At 38.8% G+C, this 12,478-nt stretch overlaps 1 protein-coding gene across 3 annotated transcripts in view; it reads left to right on the forward strand.

The window, feature by feature from the left end:
• The window catches only part of F8 (coagulation factor VIII), a 136,860-nt gene that overhangs the window by 32,226 nt on the left and 92,156 nt on the right, over nt 1–12,478 (forward strand). For all 3 annotated transcript variants that reach the window (XM_035010634.1, XM_035010641.1, XM_035010651.1), the window contains exons 5-9: nt 2,872–2,940; nt 6,133–6,249; nt 8,116–8,337; nt 11,042–11,300; nt 11,533–11,704. In XM_035010634.1, the coding sequence (XP_034866525.1) occupies nt 2,872–2,940; nt 6,133–6,249; nt 8,116–8,337; nt 11,042–11,300; nt 11,533–11,704 (839 nt within the window). The remainder of the gene's footprint in view (nt 1–2,871; nt 2,941–6,132; nt 6,250–8,115; nt 8,338–11,041; nt 11,301–11,532; nt 11,705–12,478) is intronic.

A 12,478-nucleotide genomic window follows, 5' to 3' on the forward strand; every position in this document is an offset into this window, starting at 1 on the left:
TGTTTTTTTGGGGCGCCTGGGTGGCTCAGTCGTTAAGCGTCTGCCTTCGGCTCAGGTCATGATCCCAGGGGCCTGGGATCGAGCCCCACATCGGGCTCCCTGCTCCGCGGGAAGCCTGCTTCTCCCTCTCCCACTCCCCCTGCTTGTGTTCCCTCTCTCGCTATGTCTCTCTCTGTCAAATAAATAAAAAAAATCTTAAAAAAAAAAAAAAGAGAATGAAGAGACAAGCTACAGAGTGGGAGGAAATATTTGCCAATCACGTATCTGGCAAAGGATTGATGTGATATATATAAAAAATATATTCACAATAACCAAGATATTTTTATATGTTTTATATATGTATTATACATGTGTATTATATATGTATGTATTATATATAAAACATTTTATTTTATAAAACATGCTCTCAAATTGCAACAATAAGGAAAAAAATCCATTTTTTAATGGGCAAAATATTTGAGTAGATAATTCACCAAAGAAGATATACAAGTGCCAAATAAATACATGAAAAGATGTCCAATATCATTGGCCATTATGGAAATGCATATTAAAACCACAATGAAATACTGCTACATATCTATTAGAATACGTAATGTAATAATTTAAAAATTGTTAAGAATACTGTCAAGAATGCAGACCGACAGGAAGTCTCATACATCATTGCTGGGGATTCAGTATAGCCACTCTGGAAAACAGTTTGGCAGTTTAATATTGTGATTTAAATAAAATATATATTTGGTTTTCATCTCCTTCCTGATAGAGCTTCTAAAACCCTTGAGATTTTTCTATAATGAGAGCAATAAAGATGTCTTTTGTTTTGTTAATGAGGTGATTTTTGGACCATATACCTAAGGATGGGGGCTGATTGCCAGTAGGGTCAAGCAAGTGATTAGAGGGCTGGAATTTTCAGTCTCACCCACTCTAAACCCCCACTCCACCAGGAGGAGAGAGAGGGACTGAGTATTGAGGTCAGTTGCCAGTGGCTAATGATTTAATCAATTATGCCTATGTAATGAAGCTTCCGTAAAAAAAAAAAAAAAACGAACAAAAGGACGGGGTTCAAAGAGCTTCCAGGATGGTGAACACAATGATATTTGAGGAGAGTGGCATACCTGGAGAGGGCATGGGAGCTCTGCATCTTCCCCGTAACTTGCCCTACACATCTCTTCCATCTGGCTGTTGCTTAGTTATATCTTTTTTGAATGAACTGGTGATCTACTAAGTAACATGTTTCTCTGAGTTCTGTGAGCTGCTCTAGCAAATTAATGGAACCCAAGAAGGGAGTTTTTGGAACCTCTGATCTGTAGAGGTTGGTCAGAAGCACAGGGAAGTCTGGTAGAACTGAGCCCTTAACCTGTGGGAATCTACACCATCTCCAGGGAAATAGTTTCAGAATTAAGTTAAAATATAGGACACCCAGCTGATGTCACAGAATTGCTTGGTGGTAGGGAAAAACCCATGTACACTGGAATTGGTGTCACAATTATAGGCAATTTCTTATAAAGGTAAATATATATTTAATTTCCATTCCTGAGTATTTACCCCAGACAAATGAAAACTTAATATTCACATAAAAATCTGTACGTACATTAATGTTCACAGCAGCTTTATTTGTAATAGCCAAGAACTGGAAACAACCTAAATGCCCTTCAACAAGTGAATGGTTAAACAAACTGTAGTACATCCATACCATGAAATACTCCTCATCAATATAACAAAATGAAGTACTGATAGATGCAACAAAATGGATGAATCTCAAAGGCATTATACTGAGTAAAGAAGCCAATCTCAAAAGGTTCTATATTGTATGGTTCCATTTATATGACAATCTCAAAAATACAAATATATTGCAATGGGGAACAGATCAGTGGTTGCCAAGTGTATGACCATATGTGTGACTGTCTCTCTCACTATGACTATATATGTGTCTATAAAGGGATAGAAAGAGGGAGTTTTTTGGGATGTTGGAACTGTTCTGTGTCCTGATGGTTAGTGGCTTCATGAATCTATACCTGTGTTAAGGCCCATGACTTATACACCAAAAGTAAAAGTCAGTTTCACTACTTGGTAATTTTAAAAATAAAATAAAAAGAATTCAAATGTTTTCAGATAGCTTTACCTATATTTTAAATTTGTATAGGTGAGTTACTTTCTTCGTCCAATCGAAGATTTACTTTCAAGTGTCAAGGGTACAAGAAAAAAGGAGAATGTCATAAACAAAAATCTTCCTGCTTAAAGTAAGCCTGCAAAGAAAATTTCCCAATGAAGAAATACAATGATAAGAAAGACAACCAACAAATTCAATAATTAAAGCATGAAGCAAGTTCATTTGTAACATGAACAACTTGAAATATTGGTATACATGGTATTCACTTAAAGTGTGATTGTAGGGGTTTAATATCGATCATTGTTATTTTGGTCATAATACTTTGCAAAAGTAAAAAAAGTTAAAAGCATAATAGAAATTATTTATATTTGCCTATATGCACACTTACCATGAACAGCATTTACAGTTTTTGCAATTTTCCTCTTTTAAGTTTGTTCTGAATACATGTATATATACGTATATGAAATATGATTATATGGGCTTATATTTTGCATGTTTCTTTAATTTCATTTTCTGAGTAATTCATTTTTCTTGTATTTTACATAAATACTGGTCTGCAACAAATTTGAAATGAAAAAAGTCATTTACCCCAAATAGTATTAGAAGACCTGGTATAGGACACCTGACACCAAAGAAGCAATACTATGGTAAAGTTAACAGGAGACCAAGAGACAAAGCAGTAGATGAAGTGATGTCTCCTCCTAGTGTTGATTTCCTATGACAGGATTCTCAATAGAAGATAAATGTTCTCACTTCTTTTTCAGGGAGTCTGGCCAAAGAAAGAACACAGACCTTGCATGAATTTGTACTACTTTTTGCTGTATTTGATGAAGGTTAGTGAGCTGTAATCTGAATTTGGGGCTTCTAAAAAAATAGAATATATTAATTTAATCTGGTATTTGAGAATGAGGGCTGCTATTGTCCAGAGGAAGTGATTATAGAAAGATCATAAACTGTTCAGGAATGAAGGAAGTGGGGATGGAACTGAATTTCCAGAAAAAATAGAGCCTGAGTTCCATTGGGAGCTATCAGGTAAGAAGATAGAGGAGCTGGGTAACAGGCTGGGTTCATCCCCCTCATTAAATCCATTAACAAAGACTTTTAGCTCTAATTTTTAAATACTTCCTTTTATCTTTTTTCATTATTATTATGTTATGTTAATCACCATACATTACATCATTAGTTTTTAATGTAGTGTTCCATGATTCATTGTTTGTGTATAACACCCAGTGCTCCATGCAGAACGTGCCCTCTTTAATACCCAACACCGGGCTAACCCCTCCCCCCCCCCCCCCCCCCCTCCCCCCCCTTTCCACAATTTTCTTTTTTTTTTAATTTAAATTTTAAAAAGATTTTTGGTTGAAGTATAGTTGACATCTGTTAGTTTCAGGTGTAGAGAATAATGATCCGATTATATATATTATGAAATGCTCACCATGATAAGTGTATTGCAGTAGTATTGAATTGCAGTAGTATTGACCATATTCCCTAGGCTGTACTTTCATCCCTGTGATTTACTTGTTTTATAACTGGAAGTTTGTACTTCATTAACCCCTTCACCTACTTGCCCATCTCCCAACCCCCACCACCCCTCGTCAACCACCAGTTTGTTCTCTGTGTTTGTGGGTCTGTTTCTGCTTTGTCTGTTTTGTTTTTTAGATTCTACGTAAAAGTGAAGCCATACAGTATTTCTCTTTCTCTGACTTATTTCACTTAGCATAAGTGAAATACTCTCTAGGTCCATTTATGTTGCTGCAAATGGGAAGATCTCATTCTTTTATGTATATATACACACACATACCACCTGTTCTTTATCCATTCATCTATGGATGGACACTTTGGCTGCTTCCATATCTTGGCTATTGTAAATAATGCTGCAGTAAACATAGGGATACATATATCCCATCGAATTAGTGGTTTTGTATTTTGGGGGTAAATACCCAGAAGTGGAATTACTGGATCATAGAGTAGTTCTATTTTTCATGTTTTGAGGACCCTCCATACTTTTGCACTGGGTGGGAATGCAAACTGGTGCAGCCACTCTGGAAAACAGTATGCAGGTTCCTCAAAAAATAAAAATAGAGGGGCGCCTGGGTGGCTCAGTCGTTAAGTGTCTGCACAAGGCTTCCTTTTTCTCCTCATCCTTGCCAACACCTGTTATCTCTTGTCTTTTTGATACTAGCCATTTTTGAGTAATGTGAGGTGGTATCTCATTGCAGTTTTGATTTGTATTTCCCTGATGATTAGTAATTTGGTTGAGCATCTTTTCATGTGTCTTTTTAAGACAAATTTTTTAAAAAAATGAATATTTAAGGGGTACAATATGATGATTTGATATATGAAAGATAATAAAATGATTACTATAGTCAAGCTAATCAATATATGTCTCCTCACATAGTTACCATTTTTTGTGTGTGATGAGTGCACCTATAACCTACTCCTTTAGCATATTTTCAATGTTCAATACAGTATTATTAACTGTAGTTATCACACCTGTATAGTAGATCCCTGGAACTTACTCATCTTAAAACTGAAAGTTTGGGAGCACCTGAGTGGTGCAGTTGAGTGTCCAACTCTTGGCTTCGTCTCAGGTCATGATCTCAGGATTATGAGATTGAGCCTCTGTGTCAGACTCTGTGCTCAGCACGAAGTCTGCTTGAGGATTCTTTCTCTCCTCCTCTCTCTCTTCCCCTCCCCCTCTCTAAAAAAATAAATAAATCTAAAAAAGTACTGAAAGTTTGTACTCTTTAGACAATAATTCCCCATTTCCCCCACCCCTCTGCTCCTGGCAACCAGCATTCTGCTCTGTGCTTCTGTGTGGTAAGTTACTTAAAACTCTTTGTGTCTCAGTTTCCTCAAATTGAAAATTGAAATAATAATACTTTCTTCATAGGATAGTTGTGGGGATTAAGTAAGTGATTTAAATTAAGTAAATTAAGTAAATTAGAACATTATGTGGTGCAGAGCTTCTGCCACCTCCTCCTCCTAATATAAGCAACAGCATGATCATCTTCTCCCATCTTATCCTCCCACACTGCCTCTTCTGAATTGAGGACCTCATCATCCTTCTCCTGACTAGTCTCCCTGTCTTTTCGTGTCCCCACTGTACAGTTTGTATCACACTGAAACATACCATGCTCTTTCTTGCATCCAGATCCTTGTTTATGCTGTTACCTCTGCCTAGAAAGCCTGTCTGCACCTTCACACCAAGTTAAGTTTTTCCTTCTCCTTCCAGTCTGCATTTTACATTTATACATTTCCACAGCACCTGGAGTTTCCTCCTTATCACATTAAATCATCATTGCCTGCTTCTTTGATTTTATATCCCTTTCCCTTCAAGTCAAGTGAAGTCCCTTCTCCTCTCTGCATCTGTATTAGCCTGTTCTAATCTGTTACATTACTCTCCACTCTGTTATAATTGTCAATTTCTCTATTCAAGCTAAATTGTAAGCACCTTGAAGGCAGAGACTGTGTCTTCTCTGTCCTCAGTGCCTAGCACTCAGTAGTGCTTGGTAAATGTTTGGATGAATGAACGAATCAGTAGATGAACAGATAAAGGAACTTAATTTCAGGGAGGTGGGTGGAAAGCTTTCAGGTTCTTGAGTTTTCATTACTACAATCTGAATGAAGCAATTAGGATGAGGACAGGGACTGAGCCCTTTTCTAAGATGATTTTCATCTGCTCCCTTTTAAATGAGTCAATGAATAGAATGAAGTCCTCATGGCACAGACTAACCGATATTCTCCCTTCTAGTTACCATTTGCCATCATCCCTTCCCATCTACTGTCATGGACAAATATAGGGAGAGATAATCAATTTGAGCAAGAAATGTCTGCCTTTTGGTAATTGTCTTCTGCCTTTTCTCTTACTGACTTTGAGGGCAAGTCATCCATGCCTACTGTACTGACAAAAGTGCTTAAGGTGTGAGCACTCTTTGACCCATGGGAGGGAGGGAAGGAGAGAGGGAGAGTGATTCATGAGACAGACACTTAGCTGGCCCTATATTTGCCTCCTCTCTCATCAGGGAAAAGTTGGCACTCAGAAACAAACGAGTCTTTGACACAGGCTTTGGATCCTGCATCTGCTCAGGCCCAGCATGAAATGCACACAGTCAATGGCTATATAAACAGGTCTCTGCCAGGTATGTACACACCTGCTCAAGAATCCTCAGGGTCAGGGCGTCTGGGTGGCGCAGCCGCTTAGGCGTCTGACTCTTGGTTTCAGCTCAGGTCATGATCTCAGAGTCAGGAGATGGAGCCCTGCTTTGTGTGCCACCCTCAACGGGGAGTCTGCTTGAGAACCTTTCCCTCCCCGCCTGCCCCTTCCTCTGTGCATGCTCATGCACTCTCTCAAATAAATAAATAAATAAAAATCTTTAAAAAAAAAAAAAAAAGAAGAATCCTCAGGGTCTTCTGCATTCACCACCAGAGCTCTCTTCTCTGGTTCTCCTCAGACAGCTCTGTATCCCCAGAGGAAAGCCCACTAATTCTGGCCTCTGGTGGGGGCTTAAACTGAAGTGGCTGATTCTTCTTCCAGTAACCTAAAAATGAAGCCCCGCCCATGAACACAGAGCTCACAGATTTCTCTTTCCTTTTGCTTAAATATAGGTGAACAGCCAAGGATGAACAAATATTTAAGGGAAACCTGAAACATGAAAGGGATATGCAAAGATAAACAAAAAAATAATAATCCCAGAAGAAAAAGAGATAATACTTAGAAGAAAACTTGTCAAAAGGTCTACTTAGTATTTTCATAAAGATTCAAGAAGATACTGCATCAATAAAGTAATAATATGATTCTATGAAAAGAAACAAACCAAGAGTATGCTAACAAAAGTTAGGAATATGACTGTGAAAGTACAAATTCAATAGAAGGTAGTTAGAATAGAGAAAATCTCCCAGAAAGTAAAACAAAAAGAGATTTGGAATACATTTTAAAACAGATTTTAAAAATCAAAGAAATGATAGAAGAAAGTGTTAAGGATGAAAATATTTGAGTTTTCATACTCAAATTTCCCAGCAGGATAAATAAAAAAAGATCCCCACACAAAATTATGATTGTGGAATTTCAGAGAACAAAGAGAAGATGTTAAAGCTTCCCCTGGGAAAAACAGGTCCCATACAAAGGCATGAGAATTAAATTGGCAATACCATTCAGGGCTTTCTAGGCCTTACTAGAGAGTTTGGATTTGAGACAGACAAGAGATAATGGTAGCTAGCTTGAATTAAGATGTGGGGGTAGTAATGATGGTGAAAAAATATGTATATTTGAAAGCTTCAGGAGGCAAAATATGAGACAGCTGTGCCCTAGTAGTTAACAGTGTAAGATCTAAACATACAGCTGCTTGGGTTCCAATTTGAACTGGGCATCGGGATCCTCTCCTGATAACAATAGTTTCTACATTCATCTGATTACTGGAGTTGAATGAGTTAAAACTTGTAAAATAGTTTGGACAGTGCTTGATATAAAACAAGTGCTCAGTAAATATTAGTATTATTAATTGTATTGTCATAATTAATATCAGACTGGATTTAGGAAGTGAGAGTGGTGAGAAGAATAACTCTCACTTGCATAATTTTGATATTATTCAAAGATAAAATATTTATTAACAAGAGAATAAGCCTAGGGCTGAGTCCTAGGTGATCCGCCATTTAATGAAGGGTCAGGAAAGGAGGCAGAAGAGGGAGCTATCTAAACAACAGGGGAACAAACCCCAGAGAGGTGTTGGCACAGAGGACAAGGGAGGAAGAGAATCTCAAGAAGGAATGAGTGGTCACCAGGTGCAGATTATTGAAAAGTGTCCATTGGATTTAGCAGTATGACACTCATTGCTGACCTTGGCAAGAGCTAGCTATTGGTTTGGCAGTACCCCAGCATCCTCGGAAAGTTTGGTTCCAAGTTAGTAATAAAATTTGAAGGTCAGTTTGTCTATCCTATTCTAGAAAGTGTTTTCCATTTCAAATTCTCTACTTCTTGACCATAACTGTCTTATTTTCCCATGTTACAGGTCTGACTGGATGTCACAAGAGATCAATCTATTGGCATGTGATTGGAATGGGCACCACCCCTGAAGTGCACTCAATTTTTCTAGAAGGTCACACATTTCTTGTGAGGAACCATCGCCAGGCCTCCTTGGAGATCTCACCAATAACTTTCCTTACTGCTCAGACATTCCTGATGGACCTTGGCCAGTTTCTACTGTTTTGTCATATCCCTTCCCACCAACATGGTAATATCTGTTGATCTTAAAAACGAGTATTATAAATATTCAGCTCTTCTTTTACTGTCCACTGTCCATTATAAGATTTTACCTTGGATGTAAGAGGGCTTGAGTGTTAGTAGTACTGGTGAATTTTTAGTTTAAATGACTATAATAGCGGAGGGGAGACATTTTAGGGACGAATGAGGTGATGAAAGTGGGGAGGACAGTGTATCATTGGTTTCCTGGCCAGATCCAATTAACTAGGCTTCAGTGCTATGCAGAGAGGGATTGTAGATCATACCTAAAGAGATGGGGTTTTTTTTTTAAGATTTTATTTGCTTATTTGACAGAGAGAGACACAGCGAGAGAGGGAACACAAGCGGGGGGAGTGGGAGAGGGAGAAGCAGGCTCCCTGCTGAGCAGAGAGCCCGATGTGGGGCTCGATCCCAGGACCCTGAGACCATGACCTGAGCTGAAGGCAGATGCTTAACCAACTGAGCCACCCAGGCACCCCTGAAGAGATGTTTTTGAGAAATTTAAGGAAATAAAAAAAGCCCAGCATTGTCTAGGTTGTAACCATAAGGGCTGCGGGCTAGCAGTAGTGATGCCCAGAGGATATTGCAGTACTCACTATGAAACACCAGACTACTGGTGTACATAGAGGCACTCCATCAATACCTGGAAGGAGATGAGAGACATGGGAAATACAGAGCCTGTCGGGGATAGCAGACACTGGGAGAAGCAATGTGGGAGTGGAAGTTGGTGAGCATATGTGAAACACCACGTGAGGTTTTCAAAGACTTCTTAATGAGGACTTTGCAAAGGGTTAAAGGTCCTGTCTAAGCAAGTTGGGACAGTAATACGGTTTCAAATTATCATTAATGTGACCTCATTTGTAGCCACAGACTGAAAATTCATATAACATGATCATCCCACCCCCATTTTCCTTCTTGTATATTTACTCTGCTAACTCTTTTTTTTTTTTTAAAGACTCTATTTATTTATTTGACAGAGAGAGACAGTGAGAGAGGGAACACAAGCAGGGGGTAGTGGGAGAGGGAGAAGCAGGCTCCCCACTGAACAGAGAGCCCGATGCGGGGCTCCATCCCAGGACCCTGGGACCATGACCTGAGCCGAAGGCAGACGCTTAACGACTGAGCCACCCAGGCGCCCCAACTCTGCTAACTCTTTTTTTTTTTTTTTTAAGATTTTATTTATTTATTTGAGACAGAGAGAATGAGAGAGAGAGAGCACATGAGAGGGGGGAGGGTCAGAGGGAGAAGCAGGCTCCCTGCCGAACAGAGAGTCCGATGCAGGACTTGATCCCAGGACTCCAGGATCATGACCCGAGCCGAAAGCAGTCGCTTAACCAACTGAGCCACCCAGGCGCCCAACTCTGCTAACTCTTAATGTTGGATCAATCTAACATTCCTCTTTGTCTTCTCCTCTGTTGTGGCCCATGAGGGTTATTGGAGAAAAACATTGAGGAGGCCTAATCTTTCGTGTCTAACAGCACTTGTTTGTTCTAGCACTATTGTATTACCCCTCTCTTCAGATTACTTGCTTGCCTTGGAGAAGAGATTTGATCTTGCCATGCATCCACCATTTTCTCATGTTCTGTGAGTGACCTTGTTTGTAGTGCTCTGTAGTGATGAAGAATAAGGACCTCTTTTCCTCATCTGTTACATAATTTTATGGGACTTTTGACAAGATGTTAGGGGACAAAGGAAGTTGATCCTATAGGCACAGAGGAATAGGTCATTTACTTGTATGCAAGTTGGTTGTTATCTAGTTTGAGGAATTTACTTTATGTTTTGTTTTATTATTTTGACTTTTTCCCACTGATTTTAATTGTCATTTTTTCAGAAAAATGCTTTGTCTTGTTGGACCGCAGACAAATCCTTTCATTTTTAGATCTAGAAGGAATTATGTTTAAAGCCGCATGAACCCCAGACTACTTGTTTGCTGCTCCTGAAATCTACCATATTCCCCATCCTCTAGTAAATAGGTCAGCCTTCTTAGTATTGATTTTCAAAACAGCCCTATAGCATAGATTGGGTGGGAATTATTACTATCCACATATTATAAAGCTAAAGATGAGATTGAAATTGTTGAATAGACTTGCTGTAGGGCTTATAACTAGTCACAGGCAGACATGCTCTTAAAATATATAGCATATATTTCCTTAACTCTAAGTTGTACCTTTTCATGTTTTTATGAACTTGAAATGTCTTAAAATTTATATCTACACTGACATTTTTCCTAGTAAACTTATTAAATCAATGGTTTGTATCATAATTCAATGGAGTACTGGTAACTGGCAGAATGGGGAGTTGGTTTGACCTAGGCATCCAAATGTTGAAAATATACAGTTTCTCAAGTCTACTTGTTTATAATTAGAGAATTGGAGAGTGATATGTTCAGAGCCAATTCCAGAAGGAAAATATTCATACATATTATAAGAGCAAATGAGTGAGTCTTGAAAGAAAGATAAAACATATACTGGAGGAGAGTCAGGCAGAAAGGAAATGGTGAGTGCAAAGATCATAGGAAGAAACCAGCAAGTACCAGCTACGGGGGAGGTAATCCCTGTAGGAGAGTGACAAGATAAGGGTATAAGACTTGCCTCTCTTAAGAGAGGGTCTTGAAGGCCTAATGAGAGACAAAGAAGTTGTAGAAGTTAAGGCAAGTCTTATAGGAATCTGACATTGTTTGGTTTGTCTGACCTCAGGTGGTATGGAAGCTTATGTCAAAGTAGATAGCTGCCCAGAGGAACCCCAACTACGGATGAAAAATAATGAAGAAGAGGAAGATTATGGTGATCTTTATGACTCTGACATGGACGTGGTTAGCTTTGATGATGACAACTCCTCTCCCTTTATCCAAATCCGCTCAGTTGCCAAGAAGCATCCTAAAACTTGGGTCCACTATATTGCTGCTGAAGAGGAGGACTGGGACTATGCTCCCTCAGGCCCCACCCCCAATGATAGGTAAGCAAGCACCTTTTAACTCTAGATATGAACTCTTCCTCATTTTTAAAAGGTTATTGCCAATTATTCAAAACAACAAATCTTCAAGCCATGTTTATTGTATTTACTTGTATTTTTCTCACGCCTTTTCATCGATTAAATCATTTCAGCTGTTTTAGAGCTGGATTTTAGCCACCTGTCCTCTACCTAGAATTCTCCATCCCAACATCTCATCTATTTGTGTCTCATGCAGAAGTTATAAAAATCTGTATTTGAACAATGGTCCTCAGCGGATTGGTAGGAGGTACAAAAAAGTCCGATTTATGGCATACACAGATGAAACATTTAAGACTCGTGAAGCTATTCAGTATGAATCAGGAATCCTGGGACCTTTACTTTATGGAGAAGTTGGAGACACACTGTTGGTAAGTTGAGGAAGAGGAATAAGGTTGGGTAATTATGAAGACAAAGTCTGGAGCATTTTGAGTTTCTAAAAGCTTCATAATTCAGTTTTGTGTTCCAATGGTTATGATCTTCTAAAAATTATGTTATACAAATAAATATAGATTATAAATTTGTTTTAAAAATATGAGTATATAGAATACAAATTTAATGCCACCCATTAAACCTGTCACCCCTTTGAAACACTTATTACATGGTCTTTGATACATATCCTTATATAATTTTTTTCCACTAATTATATAGTACAGGAATCATCAGACTGTGGCCCGTGAGCCTAATTTGACTCATAGTGTGTTTTTGGACAGCCTGTGACCTTTCAGCCTGTGAAGGATTTTACCTTTTAATTTTTTTTTAAGATTTTATTTATTTATTTGAGAGAGTGAGCGAATGAGAGAGAGCACGAGCGGTGGGGAGGAACAGAGGGGCAAGGAGAAGCATTCTCCCCACTGAGCAGGAAGCCCAACGCAGGGCTCAATCCTGACATGGATCCCATGGATCCCAGGACTCCGGGATCACGATCTGAGCCAAAGGCAGACTCTTAACCCACTGAGTCGCCCAGGCGCCCCAGATTTTACCTTTTTAAAGTGTTGTAAAGAAAAGAATAATAATAATAATACGACAAACATGTGACAGAGACTAGATATGGCTCACAAAGTCTAGAGCATTTACTGTCTGGCCCTTTCCAGAAAATGTTTGCTGTCCCTTGATATAGGGTATTAAGAAGGCTTATGCTGCAA

Source organism: Mirounga leonina, unplaced genomic scaffold (genome assembly GCF_011800145.1).
Source record: "Mirounga leonina isolate KUSES-001 unplaced genomic scaffold, KU_Mleo_1.0 Mir_101799, whole genome shotgun sequence".
In the NCBI taxonomy this organism is placed as follows: domain Eukaryota; kingdom Metazoa; phylum Chordata; class Mammalia; order Carnivora; family Phocidae; genus Mirounga; species Mirounga leonina.